The sequence below is a fragment of the Platichthys flesus genome, chromosome 9, assembly GCF_949316205.1.
Source record: "Platichthys flesus chromosome 9, fPlaFle2.1, whole genome shotgun sequence".
In the NCBI taxonomy this organism is placed as follows: Eukaryota; Metazoa; Chordata; class Actinopteri; order Pleuronectiformes; family Pleuronectidae; genus Platichthys; species Platichthys flesus.
The window spans coordinates 21,075,512-21,097,290 of NC_084953.1; the positions used below are offsets into that span (position 1 = coordinate 21,075,512).

A 21,779-nucleotide genomic window follows, 5' to 3' on the forward strand; every position below is an offset into this window, starting at 1 on the left:
TCAGCGGGGCCGGGCGGCCGGTGCCACACCCTGCATGGCCACGCAGTGACCCGGACGCCAGAGGGATAGCCGGATTGCTAACCATGCTTCTTGGGACGCCTAACATTAGCTGACAGGAGCGCGGAGACATCGTGCAGTTGTTCATTTCTACGCCTAGAGCCATGAGGCCAAAACCTAATCCAACATGAATACCAGCAATTAGTTAATTGTTTAAAAAAACAGCACATGCTCAAAAGCGTGAAGAAAGACATACTCTAGTAGTTATGTGTTTTCAGGAAGCCAACGCCACACATGGAAAGATTTATCGGGTTTGAACAGCCGCCTGTTTGACAAACGTCACAGAGCGACGCTGAGAGCGACTTGCAGCTCTCCCACTTCTGTGCGCCGCTGGGGAAACTCTCACAGAGCAGAATCCTGAGATGCCAGAGACTCTGCAGGGGATGGACGTGAGAACGCGTCGCCGCATCCACAGAGAGAAACCATCAGAGGCGCTCTTTAGTGTGTGGCTTCACAGATCAGAGATCAGGCGAGTGGTGGCTGTGACCTCAAGAAGAAAAAAGGCCTTAATTAGCCTTCGCTCCCAGAACTCCGCCAACGTCAACAGTTCACAGACACATAATCAGAACAAGAGGAGGAAATGGATGCTTGGTAGGTGATGAGGTTTTATACATTTCAAAATACAAACGTGCGAAGTGACAATTCACAGTCTACAGAAGGAGAATAAACAGCTTGAGAAGGGGCAGTGAATGAGGAAGCCAATGGAGGTGGAGGGGACAGTACAGGACAGAAGGAAGCCTCTGCTGAAAGAACTGAAAAACACACACTGTAAGGAGCGATATATCCCCAGAACAAAAACACTCACAAACAATTCATCACAAACATCAACAAACAGTACTTTGGATTTTATTTTTGTTCCTGCGTAACATCTCTGCACTTCAGACACCACTGGTCTTGGAATAGCTGAGCTCAGCCTTCAGATAATGATTAACTGCGTGTTCAACAGTATTCCACAGAATCATAAGTAAATGACTAAGCAGGTCCGATACGCAAAACCTTTCAAACCCTTCAAACCTTGAAACTCTTTCGTTGTTTCACATCGTTCAGCTCCCACCATCGATCACGTGGTGTGAAAAAAACATGAAGCCCTCAGTTTCTGTTTGAAAAGAAGCATAACCAGACGGCATACTCGTACATTCTAGCTTCCATGTACATAGAAACACTTACATCTGAGCTGTCTTCGGAGGTCCCCCTCTCCATCTTTTTCTCCAAAACAACGTTGATATTTGTAAATCATAAATGGAGCAACATGTCTTAAAAGAACACTCCGGGGGCTAACGGGATGTCAACAGTAAACATGTTTGATCACAAAAGAACAGCTGTAAAATGTAAGAGATGTAAACATGTATTATTATTAAATGAACAAAAAACAAAGTGCGCTGAAATATCTATGGACTTGTTTTTTTGTTTTTAACTTGGCCACTGGCCACAGATTTACAGTAAGGTCTTCAGTAAATGCTACAGTGAGGCAGGTCAGGGTGCAGCCGTACCGACAGTAACACCGGTAAGAAATCAGAAAAAAAACTGTGAGTGAAATGTCAGACGTTTCATTTCCCCTGTGAGCAGACACAGCGATTTGGAGGCAGATCAAACATATAAGGAATTTTGTTTGTTAAAAAAAACAGTACGGCAAAAAATAACAATTACAAAATGTACAGTCTTTGCTTGGACGTCAAAATACTCTCCCTAATGTTTTCCACATCCTACATGTATGTATGTTTAATAACAAGGTTCCTGCTATCTATCCATCTGTGTATACAGCATGTAAAGGCCAAACCGGCTGCATGAAGCATGAGACTGAACTTTATCTGCGCAATCAAATATCTTTAGCTTTCAGCCAGTGTTTCAATAATTGCCTCTAGCTCTCTGTTTCCCCGTGGACATTCTCCATGTGCACTTTGAGGTAGTCGTTCCTGGTGAACTTCTTATGGCACAGCTGGCACTCTGCCATGGGCCGGTTGGGGTTGTGCGTCAGCTTATGTCTGCTGAGCATCTTCTTCAAGCTGAATGACAGGTCACACACCTACAAAATGAAATAGAAAATACAGGATTTTAATAGTTAGAATTAAACTCTATCTTTTTAACCCCTGAACTTGTTTATGGATTTTTACTGCTCGGTTTAGAGTTAAGTCTTATCACAGGCACCAAGGAGACAAGGAGAATAATTTGTAATTCACTGTACTCTGGGACTGAGATCCCTTCTTTTTCCACAAGTCGAGGGGGGCGGGGATGCGCGCAACTTAACATCCATCATAAATGAGCCATTTCACACTGTACAAATGACTCCATCGTCCTCTATCAATCATAATAATCCGCCACTGGCCGGCTTTCAGCTGCAGTTTAACGTACTGCTTCAAGAATCACAGCATGTGTCCTCCTCGCTCCATCTGTGAAGAACTTCAGGGATATGAATTACATTCAGAAAATCCCAGACAGTTGCGGGCAGAAAAAGCCATAGCTATGAATGAAAGCCGCAAAATCCCCAACACAGCACTGTGTCGAAGTTTTATCAGGTAACATGGATAGATGTGCTATCATGTTCTTGCTTGGGCTATTCAAGTGGAATTAAACGTAGCTCAAAAATGTACAAATCTGATAAAGAGGCGGTGAATTATTTTAGATTTTATGAAGTGAAACGGTGGGAAGGGGCTGATGAAAGTGGGGCCGCTGTGTCTCTTTGTAGCCCAGATGTCTCTGGATGCTTCTACAACATTTGTAATACTGTTATGACAGACGCTGCTTACGGAGCCCCTCTAGCTCGTCTGCGAATCCTTCCTGGAACAGTGCGATCCTTTAGTCTGACGCAGAATCCACACCAAAATACAATCCACATGTTATTTCTATTATCTTTAATAGTTTAGCGTGGAATTATTTACATGAACACGTCCCATCCAAAGCTCGGGGAGAAAAAAGGATCCAGATGAATGTTGGAATGTCGCTTGGAGACACTTTCTGGTGATGCTCCACTGACAGTGAATGGGATACTGATTCTGTGGTCTTTGACAACAACTACAGATGATTCTCCGCGGATATGGGAGCATGTTGTGGTTAGGAACTGGAGGGGATGCCACAGATAGAGGCTAATTGGGGTGTTGAAGCTCAAATGAGAAGCTGAGTATCCAGAGTTAGGTGAGGGATTTAGCCGATTAGGAATATTTGTTAACTAGGCTTAGGTTTATGACCCTACAGCCATTTTCAAAATCTTACACTGCCTCCAATATCACTGGATGGCTTTAAAAGAGAGGACACTTAAAAACATCATCTGTAAGAAGATTCATGGACATGTATCCACAGTATACAACGAAACTACTGATATCCGCTACAGGGCTTAAGTTACGCCAAATATAAAATATGTCTATAATGTCTATTTGTCAAAATTGACTGGGATACGAGTCTGGGAAAAAGGAGTACTTTAAGTGCCTCTATTGCCCAGAATCCTTTGCAGTTGCTCGTGGGAAATGATCTTGGGCTTTACATTCATCTATTACATCAAACATTTTGAGGGTGAGATAGAATTTCATAGCATTTTAAATTTTGAGATATTTCTAAGATGTGGCCTTATTTAACAAGAAAAAAACAACAGAAAATATTGAATAAACTGCCCCATGTTTCCAATCTTCACAAATGGCCTCGAAACACAGTAATGAGTTTGTTCAGAACATCTTCTGTCTGTTCCCTTCTCTGTCTCTGAGGATAAGTATTGCTCCTACAGCATTATAAACAGAGGGCAATTTCTCCCTGTGATCCTCTCAATGTGTTTATGTGAGATCAGCCCACTCGGCCCCTCCAGAGAAACAAGATCGGTATCTGCCTCTTACTGAGAAGCTCCCCCAATTCTTCCATACATCTGGCCTGGTGCCAGGGCTCAATCACACATGCACACATGCACGCACACACGCACGCACACATACAGAGATATAAGCAGGAATCAGGGGACGGTCAGGTTGGTTTTGAGGTGCGGTGGAGGCAGGTAGATACTTACATCACACTGGAAAGGTTTCTCTCCTGTGTGTGTCCTCATGTGTTCATCAAGTCCTCTTTTCTGGCTAAATGCTTTGTTACACTCGCTGCATTTATAGGGCTTCTCCTGGAGTGATACACAGACACAACACATTTTAAAGAGGGCACCTCGTCTGTCAGTGTGCGGTAAAAACAACACATTAAACAATACTTTCTCAGTTCAGTCACATATGGACAAAACCTGGTGGAAGAAAGTGTAATTATCCACACACACGTCAAAAAACCAACAGACACACACAGCACAGTGGAAAACACAAGATGTGGAAATATGCTTGTAACACACACACACACACACACACTCGCACGTTCATTTTCACACACTGATACCTTCTTGCCTCACACCCCGGTGTTCTCTCCCTGTGAGTTTCTGAAGATGTGAAATGAAAGATTGTACAGCCCCTGCAGTCGGGAGGAAATGACCGGCGTAGGGCCCATCAAAAACACATGGATCCCTCAAAAGAGCAAGGAAAACACGGCACAGAAAATCCCTTTGAACGTGTATCAGAGCGCTGGCACTCTGGGGCTGTAGAATATCACTCCTCTGTCTCCACACCTCATCAGTTTACCATTGAACATTTCCTCCATGCTTTCCTAAGGCTGGTCCAACTGTCAGTCAACGTAGATATCTCACTGTGGGTGTGTTTTTTCACAAAAACCTCCAAATATGTGTGTGCACATGATTTGAGTGGTGGGTGGGTGTGTCTGAGTCCGAGGGAAAACCGTGGTGACACTTAAAAGACTTGTGGAGTAATAAAAAGCGTGAAGATAGCAGCGAGCTGCCGGTTCCCAGTGTCACTCTGTGTGGGGCGTTTTTTGACAAGTCTGGCTGATAGCGAACGCTCTACCCATTTAAAGCTTAGTTGTCATGGGAACGGGGTGAATGCAGGAAGTAAGGGTCCTGGGAAAGGCGCTATCATGTGGGCGGGGCAAGGAGTGCCCGGTGACACAGGATACAAAAGGAGGTAAAGATCAGGTTCACTGCATGTGCACATGTGAGTGGGTACATGTGTGTGAGCGACTTTAAGTTTGCAACTGTTTGTGTGCGTGAAAGACTAAATGGAAACAATGGAGAAAAAGCTGTGCGTGTTTGTGTGTCTGTGATGATCTGTGAAGTACAAATTCCAACTTTAATCTACTGCTTTACTGACGATCACTTCTTATTCGATCCAGGTCAAACAGTTCTTGTTTGAGGAAAAAAAATCAGAAAACTATGATAGGTCAGAGTTTACAGGTCAGGAAACACATGGATGGACTTAGGTGATGTGGTGGGCCCAGAATGCATCACTCTGACCCTGGTAACATTGAACATCTGTACCTGGTGACCCTCACTCTGGAGCAGCTGCTCACCCTCTGACCTTTGACCTGAACGTTCCTCTGAATCTGACCACTCTCTGCAAAGAGCACATCAATAAATGCAAAAACAGACTTTTGTTTGTTTATGCTGAAGGAGCCTGTCGTCTCATGTGTCATGTTGAATACGGTGATATTTGTAAAGCAGCATGCCAACATGTAGTCACAGTTACTTATTAGGCCTCAGGATGCAGCCTAACATTCATGGTCCCCAGAGGATGAATCCTAAAGACTTTGATGAGAAAGACACTTTGGTTTTCATTAAGAGGCCGTGGTATTTTCTCTCTCTTTACTGAAACGTCTCTACTATGCAAGGGTGGTGAACCTTTTTATTTTAATAAAGAACAATTGGATTGTTTCATATCTTTCCATGAGCCATGAGCACATATTTCCCCTTAATCCTTTTAATGCAATTGCGGATTCTGGCGAGGTGTCTGATGTCAGATGATAGTAATGATGATGTTAATCGCAGCTGATTTTCCAGGCTTTGGTCAGTCAGGATTCTTTGCAAGTCAGTTTTGACTGACTGCTCAAAGGAGTAGTTTGTTCCAAACAGAAATTCAAACTTTACAGAATGTCTCAGGACGAACATTCAGTTTATCGAGCTCAGGCATGTTGTTGTTGAAGCTTTGATGCCTTGTTGTTGCATTGCAACCTTTACTATTATAGGTAATAGGTAATCAGCTGGTTCCACATTAAATGGTTGAACAAATATGTTGCTTTTATTTACCTTTCATGTCCTGGACTTTCTCAGTAAATGCCTGAAGGAGACCCACCAGATGTCAAAGTAGGCTTTTGCTCTTGCTGAGTTGGAAAATGTGTTTCAAGGTTTTGTTGTACGTTCTACAAAACTATTAGCTACAGAATGTTGGAAACATTGAATATTCAATTTGGATTTGCACCAAGGAACATTTACATTTTACAGTGTGTAGGTGCTGTGGTTTGAGCATTGTACTTGACTTGAGGATGTTGGTAATCAACAACACACAGATCCATTTTATGCCATGTTGGCCTTTTTCCTCTTAGCTAACTCGTGTCCTTGTTCGATTTGATGTGTTTGATGCCAAACATTTGAACAAAAGTGAGGCTGTTAGCTGCCTTTTGAAAATGAAAACATATTACAGTAACATTACCTCTAAAAAAATTCTTAGTCATCTGTTGGCTTGTTGCCTGATTCTTTCAGAGCCAACGTAATGAATGTAAGGTACAACATCAATTCTACAAAGTGGAGTAGTTACAGGATATGTGTTTGAATTAAATCCAACAAATGATATTTTGTTTCTACCTGACATTATGACTCTTAAAGCATCCCAGTCCGAAAGTTGCCTCCATTACTTTAAAGATCAAAACAGTAATATAAAAACTGTGTCGTATCCAAAGTATCAACCTTTCATGTCGCCTTCCAAAAAGCTCCATTTTATCTGCCGTGATGTGACTTGTGGTAAAAACCTACAGGCGCATCCATCTCAAATAGTCTGTACGTTAACAGTGAGCTGCAGCCAAACGGCAGTGACATCATCTGGCTCTGCTGTTTGTAACTGTTCAGTCCATATTTCAGGGTGTTGTGAGTGAAGGCAGATCTGAGAACATTAGGAACCAAACATCAGTCAGTTTAATCTGCAGGTCACTCGGAAATTATACCTGTCTGTTTCCACTGAGAGACGTCAACCTGGGCAGGAAACCTTTGTTATCAACACAGTGTAACAGCAGAGCGCTGGGCTCTGGACAACATTAAGAGAGGACAAATCTTTGAAACTAACAGTGCTGTCAGGCCCCGGCTGTCAAAGTCAGAGCCGCAGAAATTGATGATGGAAATCTATGATGAAACATATATTAAGTCTCATTTATCAAAAGTGACAGTAACATGCACGTCCAGATGCTCAAAGAGAGCTCATGGAAAGTGTGTCTTTAGTGGAGAACATCAATGGGTCCAGTAGTGACGCAGCGTCCCAACACAGGATATGACCTCATTAGAAACATACTTTTCTCCACCCTGAACGCTGACTCACTTTACATTTAAAGTTTCAGGCCACGTCAGCAATGCCACACAGTCAACAGTTGACTATGGAGTCAGCTGTTCCGTTTGTAAGGAAATCAAACTGGGAACGTGACAAACCAGCACAGTTTGAGTGAAGTCAATCTGATTCTTTTTGGTCTGTATCTACGTGATCTCTGCGTTTTGTGTCAACAGGTTTTTACAATATTGTTGAAGGAATCTCCAGGTGAGCGGATGATGGACAGGGAGTGTTACAGATGTTAGAACCAGAGGAGACAAGATCATTTATGGTGAGATGTGAGTATGCTTAATGTGTCCTCTGAAAAAAAGAAACATTAATAGCTTCAATACATTAAGACATTATTAACGATTGCATAGAAATTATTAAGACTTACACGAGTGTGTGTGCGGATGTGCATCTTCAGACCATCATTCTTGCTGAATGCCTTGTCACAGTAAGGGCACTGGTACGGACGCTCACCTGGGGAACAATAAACAAGAGTGCACATGAGACCACACCACCAACATGTAAATGGTACCATACAGATTGAAACCTAGAGTTGTATCTTGAGAAGGTTTCAGACATGAACTCCGAAAAATGTCTAATCAACTGGGTCCAGTTTTTTTTCCGTAGTTTGGCTTTCACACATGAAACATGCTGCAGGAAAAACTCTGCTCAGATGGGTTCACATCAAATCAGGATGTTCAGGTGAGGGTGCAGCCGGTGTAGCCAGGACGTAACGTACTAATTGGACGGCACACATCACATATTTTTTATCTTCATCTAATCCCTATAGTTTTTGTTCCTGAGAAATTGACAAAGAAGATTCATTGTTTGACACATATTTTAATGAGTTCTTCCTTGGCCCACCCTCCACCAAATTTGGAGCCAATCAGTTTAATTTTTTGGTAAAAATCCGGCAGATAATTAAACAAACCAACAAACATATTCTGGTAAAGCCTTCACCTCCCTGATAGAAGTAAATATGGACACTTGTGCTGAAAAGTCTTGAGTGCCTCACAGATGTATGAGGTGGCTGTGCCGCTAGGGAACCTGTGTCCTGTCCCTTTCTGTAAAATGCTCTTCTACGATGTGCATGTGACCTGACTACTGTAAGACCTGGTATCATTCACTCAGGACCCGTCATCCCGATGCACGCTGACTTTCCACTTCAGATGTTGGCTACATTTCTCGGCCCGATATCTGAGCTACAACTGGCCGACAGTTTAGGAGCACATCAGAGGCGAAGCGGCATATCCCAGTTGGATCAAAAGCAGTCCAGCAAAACTCCTGCCGATCGTATCTGAGGACACATCTCTGATGATGAAGAGGAAGTGACAGGCTGTCAGTCAACCGGTTCGCTGACATATGGATCTGTTTAGCACAGCCTGATCCACGAGCCAGATAGGAGAACCACAGTTGATTACTTATCTATAGAAGAGATATGAGGTAACCTCTAAACAGCAATGAAATTATAGCTTCAGACGGGGAAAATACAGTATGAAACAGACAAGAAAAAAAAATTGTGGATCTGGATTCAATAATTGTGCAATTTATTTCAAAGCTGCGCCATTAATCAGGAATCTAATCCAAACTAAGTATGTTTCCTGTGTCTGGAAGAGTAAAAATAGAGCAGGAAATCCAATGATATTAGGTATTAGTCTCCTATGAATTTATACATATAGTGCACACAGTCAAATTTAATGAAACGCTGCCATAAATGGATACCTAGAGCTAGACGTTTGTGTCTATCACTTCAGTGCAGCGATCTACTTTTGAATCTGCGTCTTGGTAACATAATCTCTCTTTAGCGGCTAATTGCTGAACAGGCAAGCGAGTCATTTTATTGATAGGGGAGATGTTTTGCCCCTTTAAGTAATAAGGTTAATAAGCTGTGTTTCCGTGGGATTCAAAATGCAAAGATGCTTATTAAATCAGATAATCCATCCTGGGAGTATGTGAGAAGAGTAATATCATCGCCAGGCTATAAACACGACTGTGCTGGAGGAACATTTCTCTTTTGATTGAGCAGCGAAGATGTAAAGGCATGATTGAGGTGTTACGTTAACACTCAAAGGCCGCTTTTACACATATGATTAAAAGTTATGTTCAGGGACATAAGACATTTATCTTGGCAGAAAATACTTCTTTTCATGGTAATGTGAGATATTAAAATACTGATACTGTTTTAATTACTGATTGTACCAACTTGTGAGATCATATCTTCTTTTTTTTTCACTTGACCCTTCGTATTCACTTTGTACTCCCTATTTTTTGTTATCATATCCCATAAAGCCTTTGTCTTTCAATAGAAAATCTATAGGATGTTGCAGACACAAAAGTAGGTGTTTAAAACCCATAATACAACAGAGTGCTGTGACACAGAGTAATAAAATGTGTAACCTCACGCTGGTGTAGGAAGGGTTAACGTGATATATGTGCACTGATTGCACATACTGAAACATGCATGAGGCCAGCTCTGTCCCAAAATCCCCTTCTGTGCAGCCTCAGCCCCTGGGAGGCCTTTGTTGACAAACAGGAAAATCTGAATCCCAGATGTGTTTTGAAAACGGAGAAGAGCAAGTCCTGTGTCTTATGTAGCATATGTGGTATCAGGTTAAGGCCCAGCGTTAGCCTTGGGGAGTCCTGGAGAAGGCATTAGTGGGCTAATAGCGCCAGAGCAAAGTGTGCCAACGTACTTCTGTGGCTTGGATCACATCCCTCCCAGGAGCTGGCTATTGTCAGTGGATACACAGCGCAGACAACCACACCCTGCTAACAAAAGGGCCAGCGTAATAAGTGCAAGCCAATTCACCTACTTAACCTATACACTCTCTGGTTCTGGACATGTGTTGCCCATCTGGAAAATGCAAACAGAGAAAATGATGGTATTCGATATTTTAAAGAGGTCATTTATAAATACGAGGATTTATAGTTCCTACTCCAAACTGCTTTTTCCACTGGTTCAACCTGCTCGGGATAAAACTAGAGCAACTCAATCCCTCAGCAAATCAGGAAATAAACAAATGCTACTTAGAAAACCTAAGTAGTAACAGTCCTGCAACACAGCCCTGTGTTATTGGCACTAGAGACTTGGTGTCTGTTCTGCTGAGTGTTACTGTAACTGGAAACCCTCCACTTATTCTCCAGATTGAGCCAGATTGTTTGGGGATTATGAGGGGTGGCTGCAGCATTGAGCCAGGGCTTTATGTGTGTGGAGATGGTAACTGATTTAGCATGTGCTGAAACAGTACACCATCTCTTTGACCCCGGCTTTCTCCCCCGCCCCCCGCTGTGGCCCTCACACTTCTTGTCTGCTAATCGATCCGTTTGGCACCCCTTGTGTGTTGTATGTGTGCGCACGGCCGTGTGTCTGGTCAGCAGATGGTAGGCTTCGTCGCTTTTTGCCTGCCGCACGGCATTTGTGTTATGGAGAATGCTTTGTAGCTTTGGGGCTCCGGTCTGAAAGACATTAGTGCGGTCCATCAGAAATTAATTCCCGGCCTCCTCCAGTGCAGCCAGACAGTGGCCGTCCACTCTCTGTCCTGTGCCACATGCCGACAGGGGCCACAGAGGTAATGTGATATTAGCGTGTTGGGGATGATAAGAGATTGTCTTTGATGAGCTGTAGGAACGCCCAACAACTATTACACTTGACCTTTCTGTTATGGCCAGGGTCTCACTTGATTTCTCCACTTCCTCAAACAATTCTCCGAAACTCGCCTGTGTGAAGGCGCCTGCACCAGACAAGTCCGTGCCCGAGCACTACCACACAGGCAGCAGATCTGAACCTGACACATGTCTCAGAGCACAATCCTCAATTTAAGTGAAGCATCTGCACCGCACCCCCCAAAAAAAGAGTGCGGCACTATTCATCACAGGGACAAGAATTCAGTACACGCTGATTTTACTTTATGAGATTGTAACCATGACCACAGTCGAGACAAACAAAATTGAAGCTTTGCAAAACATCAAAAATAAGACTGTGTATAATTATCTCAACAAATGACACCATGATCTTTTAAACCTTTGTTCTTGAAAAGTAAGTATTATTATGAACCGATTATCAATAATCGTCTCATTGAAAGTCATGTTTTGACAAAGGTCAGTGCCAGAGGGCAAAATGAGGTAAAGCAATTCAGTGTTAAGTACACAACAAAAAATGCACCTTGACTTGAAGTTTGCCAGCATGGTCATTAAACTCAGTGATTAAGTGATTAAGTTAGATTGTCCTGTAAACTGTGTTTCATCATTGATGTGGCCATGATTTACTGATGTTAAAAGGCTTCACATCTATTTACAGAACTTTTCCTCACATTGCTTCTCTGAGGCCTGCATCTGCATTACTACACAGACCTGTGGTCAATGGTGTCAGGCTCCTTCTGTGGTGCCTTTTCTGACCAGTACACTAAAGGAGCATGCCACTAACACCCATAGCATAATTCCCAGTATAATATGGAGTTAAAACGAATGACATAAATCCAACCACATCAACATTATCTCAGCTTGGTGTCGACACAGATTTATTATCAGAGGGGGGGGGGGGGGCAATACGTTTGAAAGAGATTGGCATTCATTTTGCAGGGAGGGTTTGCTGAAAGATATTATTGAGTTACATTATGGGAAATGTAGGATCCAGAAAATGGGACAGATATGTACTCAACTCTGGATAATATCCGGACGATCTCCGGAGGGGCTATATGTCAGAATACAAATGTCAGAGTGAGAGGCTCCAGACTTTCTCTAGAGTTTCTCAAGCCAGCTCCCTAGTAAAAACTGGATAATATGTGAATGACCCAATTTGAGAACACAGCAGGAGATCCTCTACAGGATCCAGCACAAGCAAGTGGGCATGTTGATGACATGTTACAGATATTCAAATGAAAGCATACAAATTTCTCAGAATGAAAAGGCAGCGCCCTCCAAGTGGAAGACGCAAACGAAGATGTTACCAGAAGCTTGTGATGAGGGTCGACACAGATGTCGATGTGTGACAAAAAAAATAAATCTCTGCAGAATTTATAGGTTATGTCCTGCATGTTGCTGCACCCCTCACATGAAACCTCCAAAAATTTGCACTAGCAAGCTGTTCATCTCAATGTGCCAATCTCTTAAAATCTATATCAGAGTAGAGGACGGAAACACAACATTTTCTTTTGTTGAAATTCTTGAAAAGTGTTTAAATTCAGATGGTAACTTTGTTCAGTGTTTTGCAGACTTGATCTATACTCGAGACAAGAAAGTACATATACATCAGACTCTCCAAATTCTGTATTCCTCTCCACCCGTTTATATCAGTGTGTCTCATATAATTCAACACATGATGTCTTGAATAAATCCCATCTCAGACAGCTGTTGCAGCTTTTTGTTTCATTCTGGCTCTTTGCAGCTTTTCTCCCTGCGTATGCAATTGTTGTGAAGAACTTTATGACAAATGTCCCATTGTTTACTACTGACCATGTGCAAACACACTGGAGGCCCAGTGCCTTGTCAGCATGTGGAAAACATCTAAATGTTGAGGCTTGAATCAGTATCTAACCTAAACACGAAATTAGCATTAAGGGTTAAAATACCACACCAATTTGTTGCAGCTTAGCTCGTGGGCTTGCGCTTTTCATCGTGCCCAAACATGACATGTACTATGATGTCAGCATGACAAGGACCCACTGGATTCTGTCAACATTTCCCTTGGTCCAAATAACTTTCATGACCCCACTATGATTATTTACCACATCGTGGCAGGCAGGGTGGGAAAAAGTGCTCTCATTGAGCTCTGATGTGGAGGAGGACACATTTGCTCCATCACAGGGCCAAAAAGAACAATTTAGAAAATGATAGAAACATTCATCATGACCACAGAGCTCCACAACGTCTTCGACATCCCCATCCAAGTTTTTGACAGCTCACATTTTATGGGTCGACAGTGAACTCATAACGGCTGCTCTCGGAGAAGACGCCTCCCTCTGAGGCGCTAAAACTAATTTGTTGAAGCTCAACATGATGTTGTAACGAAATTAAATTGGAAAATAAATCCTAGCCAAATATACGGTACATATATTACCAGCTGCTTAAAGTTGATGCTTTCTCTTTAATCAATTTCACACTGTAGCGTTTTTCTCTCATAATGCCCCACTGTGTTCAATGGTAACATGATCGGGGAAGAAATTCTCCAAGGACATCTTACAAAGTCCCCTGTATTTAGCAGGTAAATAATCAATGCTGACTTGTTCCTGTGAAGCAGGAAGACAAACAAGATCAAGCGTCCAGTCTGCCAGCTCGAGAAGCCGTCCATCAGCTGGTGGCCTTTGGTCCTCAAACCTGTTCCTCATATTATTTTAGGATTCACAAATTCCTAATTGATCAGACACACAGCCACAGATGAGTTACATGACGAGATCTGTGTGCCCAAAAAAGTACTCTTCCCTGTTTGAGTACAAGATGAGTCTTGTCAGGATTGTCGCTCAGAGAAAGATTATTTTTTCCTCTCACACAAAAACACAACAAACAAAAAAAGCCCAGTCTATAGAACGAGGGGAGAGATTTACAGCCAGTCAGGGTCAAGGGTCATCCGGCTGGATGCTTTCTTGGAGTGGTCTTTTCTCTCTTTGCTCCTTTCTTTCTTTGAGGTGTCCCCTCGGCTCCCACCCCTCCCCCAGCATTCCTCTCTTTTGTTTATTCTATATAAATACAATAAGACTGGGCCGCGGCCCACACTGCTATACGTCCTCCCTTTCTGTCGGTTTGTCCCTCACACACACACATGTACGAAAACACACATATACACATCTCGTGTACACATGGACACACAGGACGCTGTTGACAAAGTGTGGTGGGCTCCTCAATGGACCATTGTCCCGCAATCGCCCAAAAGCACACACACACATTTTGACCCTTTAGCATCTACAACTACGTTTGAGAGGCTAAAAATATAATTTAAGCTGAAGCTGATTTTGATTTTATAAATTTAACTGTGGGGCACTAATGAAGCTGACTGATGCATGATTGGGTAAATGATTTGTTCATCAAGTCTGCCATTTTGATTCCATGGCTCCAATTGGATGACATTGGTGGATTGAAAACTTGAGACGGACATCACCACGTGTATCTGCTGCCAGAAAACCACAGGAGGAAACTGACAGTGAATCTAAAAAAAAACACCAAGTCAAAGAGAGAAGACAACGCAAAGGATAAAAAGGCAAGAAAAGAGAGATGAAGTGGGCCAGAGGGAAACAAGGAGACAACTAAGAGCAGGCAGAGAGACAGAGAGAAAGAAAAGAGTGATTGGACATGTTTAGAGGCCAAGAAGTGTGTGTGTGGCTGTGCCAGGGCTCTGCACCAGTCTGTTGGTAAGGAAACACACAGGAATGTGTAGCTTTCTAGTTTAAGGCAGTTTAATGAACATTCAGAGCTCTATTTTTGTGGCTGTGCAAAGAGTGGTGATGTAGAGCTGCAACATGTTGGGATTAAACGTTAGAATGTTCTTCCTCCATTTGTTTGAGATAAGTCAGTGAAAAGGTGGGAGAGGAGGAGGAGGTGTAGGTTTGTTTCAGCATCACTCTACTGATCATGCTTTAAATGAATAGTTGGTAATTTTGCTTTCAGCAGTGCCTGTCCTAAACCTGCCTGTTTGGAACGATCTGTCTGTGGTGATGCTGGTTGCAGCTTCCTTAGTGAAACTGTAACAGTGACCTGCAGTAATTGAGCAGTGGCGAGTAAAGACCTGCTGCAGGACTAAGTCCACAGAACCCTGAAGCTGCACAACTGGTGCCGCACACAGAGCTGTTCACCTGTTTATTCAAAGTTCAGTGTAGCTTGACTCAGTACCCTGAACTACGAACTGGGGAATGAGCTGTCGTTGCCATGGTCTTGAACGCAGTGTTGTCGTGATTGACAACATCACTGTTGTTGAGTATCAGCTTCTGCTGCTACTGAGTGCTTTTAGTTTATTATCAACACATCTTTTGACCAAATCTCACCAAATTGGAAACTGCTGTACCTTAACAATACACAAAGCAAGTGTGAAGCAAAGATTGCATTCTCGAGATATACAAGCCACAGACAGACAGACAGAGATTTGCGAAATTAGTAGATAATTATTAAATAACTGTATCTGCATCCGAGTTTGCACTTCACCTCATCTTTGTTCATTTTTCTAAGGCGTATGACACAGTCATTTTTGATGGTGTATATGTATGTCTCTGTATATATCTTTGTATAGCTCCTGTTTGTTCAGTAACATCTAATATCAAAGCTGGGGGAAACACAGCCAAGTATCGCTAATCCCTGATTTTCGAATAAATAATAGAAAACAAAATGCAGCGGCTGTTTCTCTTCTTTTAGAAAAAATCCTCACATCCCCTTCGATGAACACTGTGGCCATGGGTGACTCAACAGACCTCCAGTTATCCACCTTGGTTGTAATTAAAAATGCTCCTCTGCAAACGTTATCAAACCCGCCCCATTTTAGATAAATGGTTTGACTGACTAGTTTCAGGACAGATGGGAATCGGGCTGAATGTGAGGAGGGCCCAGACCCATCTGTGAGAGCGAATTAATATGAGCCCTCTGATTGGTCTGGATTCCAGCCTAAGACACATTCTCCTTCTTTTGTTTTAAAGGTCTTCCGTCAACAATAATGTCGTACTTTTTACAAGCGCAAGTAAAAACATTACAAAGCATACTTTTTAAGACAATAATAGTTTTTTTATAATTTAACCCCAATTTGATTGGGACCACTAACCTGTATGGCTACGGATGTGGACCCTTAGCGTGCCATTGCTGGCAAACTTTTGCCCACAGTACGGGCAAATCTTCTCCTTCTCCCCCGTGTGTGTCTGGGTAGGAGAAATGAAAAAAATGGCATATGGATGATGTTAGGAAAAACATTTGTAACATTCATCCTCACTTCCTACATAATAAGGTAAAATGTGATCGACAATGATAGCTGGAACTCCATGTCAGGACATGTGCTCATCAGAAAGTCGATCAGAAATGGAAAATTGAGCTTCATCTTTCTGTCTGTTTAAAGAACTATTCATACAAACGTAATCAGATTTTGGTTCCTTTTTTGGTTCCAGCTCCAGAACCTACATACCACTTTAAATGCCCTATTCAGTGCATTCTCTTAACAGCACTCTCTGGTTGGGTACAGAATAAACAACATTTCATCCTCCCTACAATGCACCACAAATTAGTGGTAAAAGGAGATGCACATGTTGACATGACAGTGGATCCGCTGAGCCGCCCTGGAGGCACGATCAAAGAACACAGATGATGCAGGTTTGCCAGGGTCCCAAACCCTGGGGAGTAAAGGCCAGGGTGCACACATGCACACATCCCCTCATGTGCAGAGCTCTGGGCTTCATATGCAAACGGGAGAGGAGCATGTGGAGAAAGTGTACTAACTCCTCTACCTCCCCCCCCTCAACTCTCTCTTCCATTTCCCTCTCTCTCTCCTTGTTGAAAAGTTCGGTCTGAATTCCACCTCCTGGCCCGTTGTAAATTCCCGAAAATAATCGTGAGTATGAAAGGCTCAAACTCAGAGCGACAGTTTCAACAGCAGTACAACAATACAGGAACACCTCCTCGCTGGGCCCCCATCCTTCCCTCCATCACCCCACTGTGTCCCTCTGACACCTCTGGTGTTTCGTTACAAAGGCTCCGTCCACACACACACACACTCTCTCTCTCTCTCTCTCTCTCTCACACACACACACAAACACACACAAACACACACACACACACAAACACACACAGAGTAGGCAATCATGCACAAACAAAATCCACTTATGTGAGCACATATGTCTCAGACAGAGCAGAATTTCATTACTTATTTGTACAAAAGAGAAAACCCTGCTTGTGTTGTACCTTCATAAACACACAGGCGGGGGGGTGGGGGTGGGTGGGGGGTGGTGGGCTATAGATTTTATACGGGAACATCACGTTTCAAATCATCATGAGTGAAATGTATTGGCACTTGTATGTAATTATAAAAAAAAGTTTTATGCTAAAATATAGTGTGTTAAATCCTACCCTGTAATTTTCAGTCACTGTGAATTATTTGAGTTCAACTGAATCTCATACAATGTGCAAAACATACAATGCATGCACATACATGCTAACACATGCCCTCTCATATAACACAAATCCAAACTCATGCAGGAAAAATAATTTGCTGTAACACAAGAGTGCGTGGTGAATAACTCTGTTCTGGTCAGATACTGTATGTGCAGCATTACCTTTCATTTACACAAGCAACTGCTGTCGCAATGCAGATATATTGAAAACACAGAAAAAACCTTGATTCGGTTTTGGCCTGAAAAAGGAAAGAAGATGATTCCATAGAAGAAAAGTGTAAATTTAGCAAGACATCCAGGGTTGTCATCATCCACAATGACATATTTTTGTTTTTTCTTATAAAACACCCTGGTTCTGGGGAGATAAGTGCACTCTTTTGAACGCCCCAAAAAAATATGAGCGTTCTTTCCATTTGCTCTCAGTGTCCACATCTGCATGAGTAAGAGCCAAGGTTTTTCAAAAGAGGATCTGAAATTAATCAGTATTCTGTGCATCAATAAATTGTTTTAGTTGTTCAAAGCAAACCTTCACTGGTTCCAGCCTTGTCAAATGTGATAATTTAGTGCTTTTCTTGTCATTATTCACCATAAAGTGGATTTCCTTGTTTTTTGAACTTCTGGTTTGATAAAATAATTTATTTTGAAAAGGACATAAGACTGAAAAAATAATGAGCAGATAAATTCATTATGAAAATAATAATTTAAGCCCTTTGCTTAATTGTCATTATATACTCCTAAAAGTAATGGAGGTAAGTTCATAAATTGGATAAATTTGCTCGTTTTCATGATACTGTATTAAAAAGTTTAGATTTTATTAAAGTCGCATGTGGTGCAGAGAGATTTATGAACATAAACAGAAATGGATTTGATAACTGTCTATTTCTGATTGATTTGAGGTGAGGTTAGCACAGACAGTTGCACAGTATCACTGTGTCCGTTAACTAAGACTTCAACAACAGTATGGCCACAAGCAGGGTTACTCTGAACATGTTAACACAGTCAGCAAGTTGTCATCTCCTCTGCAACTTGACTTTGATCAAGACCAGATCTCTCAGCAGCTTCCAGACCCCATAAGCAGAGAGACGGTTCAACATGCCTGTCTTCAGCCCTACTGTTCTGAAACTTTCTTTTGGCCTGTGCCAAGAAGCTGTTTGGTTTCAATCTTGATCCATAACCACACCGGACGTTGTCAGATTTGGGGCTCATAATCTGCAGCTAGATCTGTTTGGGGCTTTGAAATCCTGCGGAGCTAATGGACTAACTGCCATTTCTAATCAACATAGGAATTGATTTGCAAACCTTCAAGTGCTGCAACGGTCAAGGTGGATGTCTCCACCAGGTTTGACAATCCAAGATATTAGCTACATCACTTTCATGAGACGAGGAATACAACTGAATATGAAAAAATGAAAACAAGTCAGAACAGTAGATATTCAGGCTGTCATTTCTCATTACTCTTTTAGAGCAGAAGATTGATGATGGGAAATACTGCAGTAAAGTGGAATGTTCATATTACGTTTCTTTAACTACTAATGCAGAGGAAGAACTCTTAATACTCTTGATAAGTATCTGAAGTCACATGCAGAACTTCAACATACCTTTGTGACTCAAGATAATTTCTGCAGAGTTTCAAAGGTTATTTTGCAATTGTTCTGTCTACATTCCAAATGACTTCAACAACAATTTAGCTTGAACTCATTTTCAGGAGAAAAATGACAGCCTGAGCAGACATGCAATCTCGGTCTAAGATTGAGGTCATCTGGTCCAAGTTATTTTCCTTCACCTTCTTGTGGCTCTTGAGGACCGACGGAGTGACAAAGGCCTTCTCGCACAGGTCGCACTTATACTTCTTGTGGCCGTCGTGTACAACCTGGATATGCACGTTGAGCGTGTCCTTCCTCTTGAAGGTTGCGTCGCACTGGTCACACTTGAATGTCCTCTCACCTGCAGCAAGAGCAAGAGCCATTTCCAGTTATCCATTGTTGGTGCCTCTAAACACAGTCATCATGCACAGCAAGAGGGGAACCCGTTTTCGAAGGGGGCGATTGTGTGGGCAGGAAAACTAAAAAGAGGGATGAATCATTGCACCAGGCGACTCCGAACAATGGTCTTTAGAAAGGTCTGGTCAACAAAAGTCGCCTGTTGTTGTGTATCTGTAGCTGCGCACTTCTTCAAACGTCCCTGCCATGTTTCTTCTCTACAATAAACTGTATGTAAGGTTTAGCGTGAACAGACAAAACTATGTCCTATTTTTTTAATAACGGCCCTGAAAGGAACGGAAACACCAGACAGACAGTACTCAGACAGTAAGTTAGGACAGAGTGAAGCCTGATGTTCCTTCACGCCCCTGCTCTCTGCCTCCGTACAACAGCCTCTATTGTTGAAGAGTGTTGCTTCCATTATATGGAGATTATTCCATTTCCACAAAGTAGTTGGGACAGACTGTGTGAATGTTGGTGCTCACTCTCATGTTACCAAGGCCGATGATGGTCAGCTCAATTAATTTAACAGCGGTGAAAGCTGAGGTCCATTGTGTTTTTAATCAAACCTAAACATTCACTTGATGATAATTTAATGTCAATGACGCCCTCACATTTCATTGTCACTTGGATCAGGCCTTCAGTCTATTTTCTTTGAACACACAAACAGACAGGATTTTTCTCAAGGTCTTATAAGAGCTAGACGTCCCCAGCTGACATTCAATCTTACATAAATGTGCTGTGCATTCACTGAGCCTCCTGCAAGAACCTTACATAGCAACAGATTTATTTATACATGGAGTGTATGTACAATGTATAAGTGATTTAAGGCAATTTTTCAATTTTCTAGTTCAAGATCAGTCCTGTCCTACGAGACAAGTAAAGGAAGAAAAAGAGATGAAGAAGTAAATATAATGCCTAAATATGAACATTTTGAAAGATTAGTTTTGACAGTTGACTAAAGTAAAACTTTAAACACTTTAAATAGCCAGATTGTCAATTTGTCTCTTCATGGCTATTCATAGGCTGATGACCAAATCTCACAAACCTTTGATGTTCATAAAGTCATAATCATTTTGGACACTTTTTTGAAAGTTTGGGGAACATGACTTGGAACATGTACAAACAATCCTCAAACAAAAAAGAGGGATTGAAGATAAGAATTCCGAAACGGTCTTTCATGAGGCCGTCTGACTTCTGAGTTGATTTCACCTGAACATTCCTCAACAGCTGTGGTGGATTTTCTCACGGCGGGCGGATCACTAGAGAGTTAACATGCTGCCCTATCATTAACTCACAAAGACAGACACACTTATTCAATGGCATGTATATTTTCTTACCTGCAGTACAGTGAAATCACACACTTGATCCTCCCGCCCCACATACTGTCTAGAACTTGATACATAATACAAGTCCCGGTATTATATGGCGTGCCTCCTGAGACAGCGGCAGGAAAAGCCTTGAGCGGTACATTCTCTTTGTTATCTGGCTCAATCTGAGGACCAGTGCTGCAGAGCTCGACTGCAGCTCAACTGTCCAAGAAGACACGCTCTGTCAGACTAGAGCACCCAGGACAACTGGACAACCTGAACACTCTGTAACGTCTCCTTGGTGAGACGTTTGATAGATTTATGATGTTAACTGTTGATGGAAATATCCAAAGGGTAGGGATGAATTGAAGGCCAATAAAAACATAGGACAATAAAATCCCCTACAGAAGACGTCATGGTCATAGACACGTCTTATAGATATCAAGAATGAAGTACATAAAGACAGAGGTAGTGGTGATGGTCCCACCACTAGAACCATTTAGACTTCAACTTTAACCCGCTTACCTAATTAAAAATGTATTTATTAATAAATAAATGCATTTATTAATAAATAAATAAGTGTAAAGATACAGGGATTTATGTTTTTGTAATTATTTCAAAATCAAGATGCTAAATTCTAGATAAACAAAGTACAGGGGGAGAATAACTTAAATGTAATTCATTTCATGTTATTTCAGCTGTTTGACTTACTATTGTGGATGAGGAGGTGACGCTGCAGAGAGAAGGGGGTGCGGAACAGAGCTTTGCACTCCTCACACTGAAAGGGCCTCTCCTCGGAGTGGGTCTGCAGAGAGAGCAGAGAAGCATTAGTGTGTGTGTGTGTGTGTGTGTAATGTGTACATACTTCCTGCCTCACTGTGGACATTGATGAGGTTTCTTGAATTGATGTGAGCGGATCATGAATAAGGCTCCATAGCCAATTTAGTTTGTTGACTTGATGAGGACAAAGTAGCTCAAGGGGCTTTAAGT

General features: G+C 42.1%; 1 protein-coding gene across 1 annotated transcript in view; it reads right to left on the bottom strand.

The window, feature by feature from the left end:
• Positions 1-642: 642 nt before the first annotated feature.
• The window catches only part of prdm5 (PR domain containing 5), a 32,444-nt gene continuing 11,307 nt past the window's right edge, over positions 643-21,779 (bottom strand). Inside the window, exons 11-16 of the mRNA XM_062396425.1 lie at positions 21,501-21,594; positions 19,284-19,444; positions 16,165-16,258; positions 7,819-7,904; positions 4,040-4,144; positions 643-2,080 (exon numbers count right to left, since the gene is read on the bottom strand). Of these exons, the coding sequence (XP_062252409.1) occupies positions 1,916-2,080; positions 4,040-4,144; positions 7,819-7,904; positions 16,165-16,258; positions 19,284-19,444; positions 21,501-21,594 (705 nt within the window). The 3' untranslated portion in view covers positions 643-1,915. The remainder of the gene's footprint in view (positions 2,081-4,039; positions 4,145-7,818; positions 7,905-16,164; positions 16,259-19,283; positions 19,445-21,500; positions 21,595-21,779) is intronic.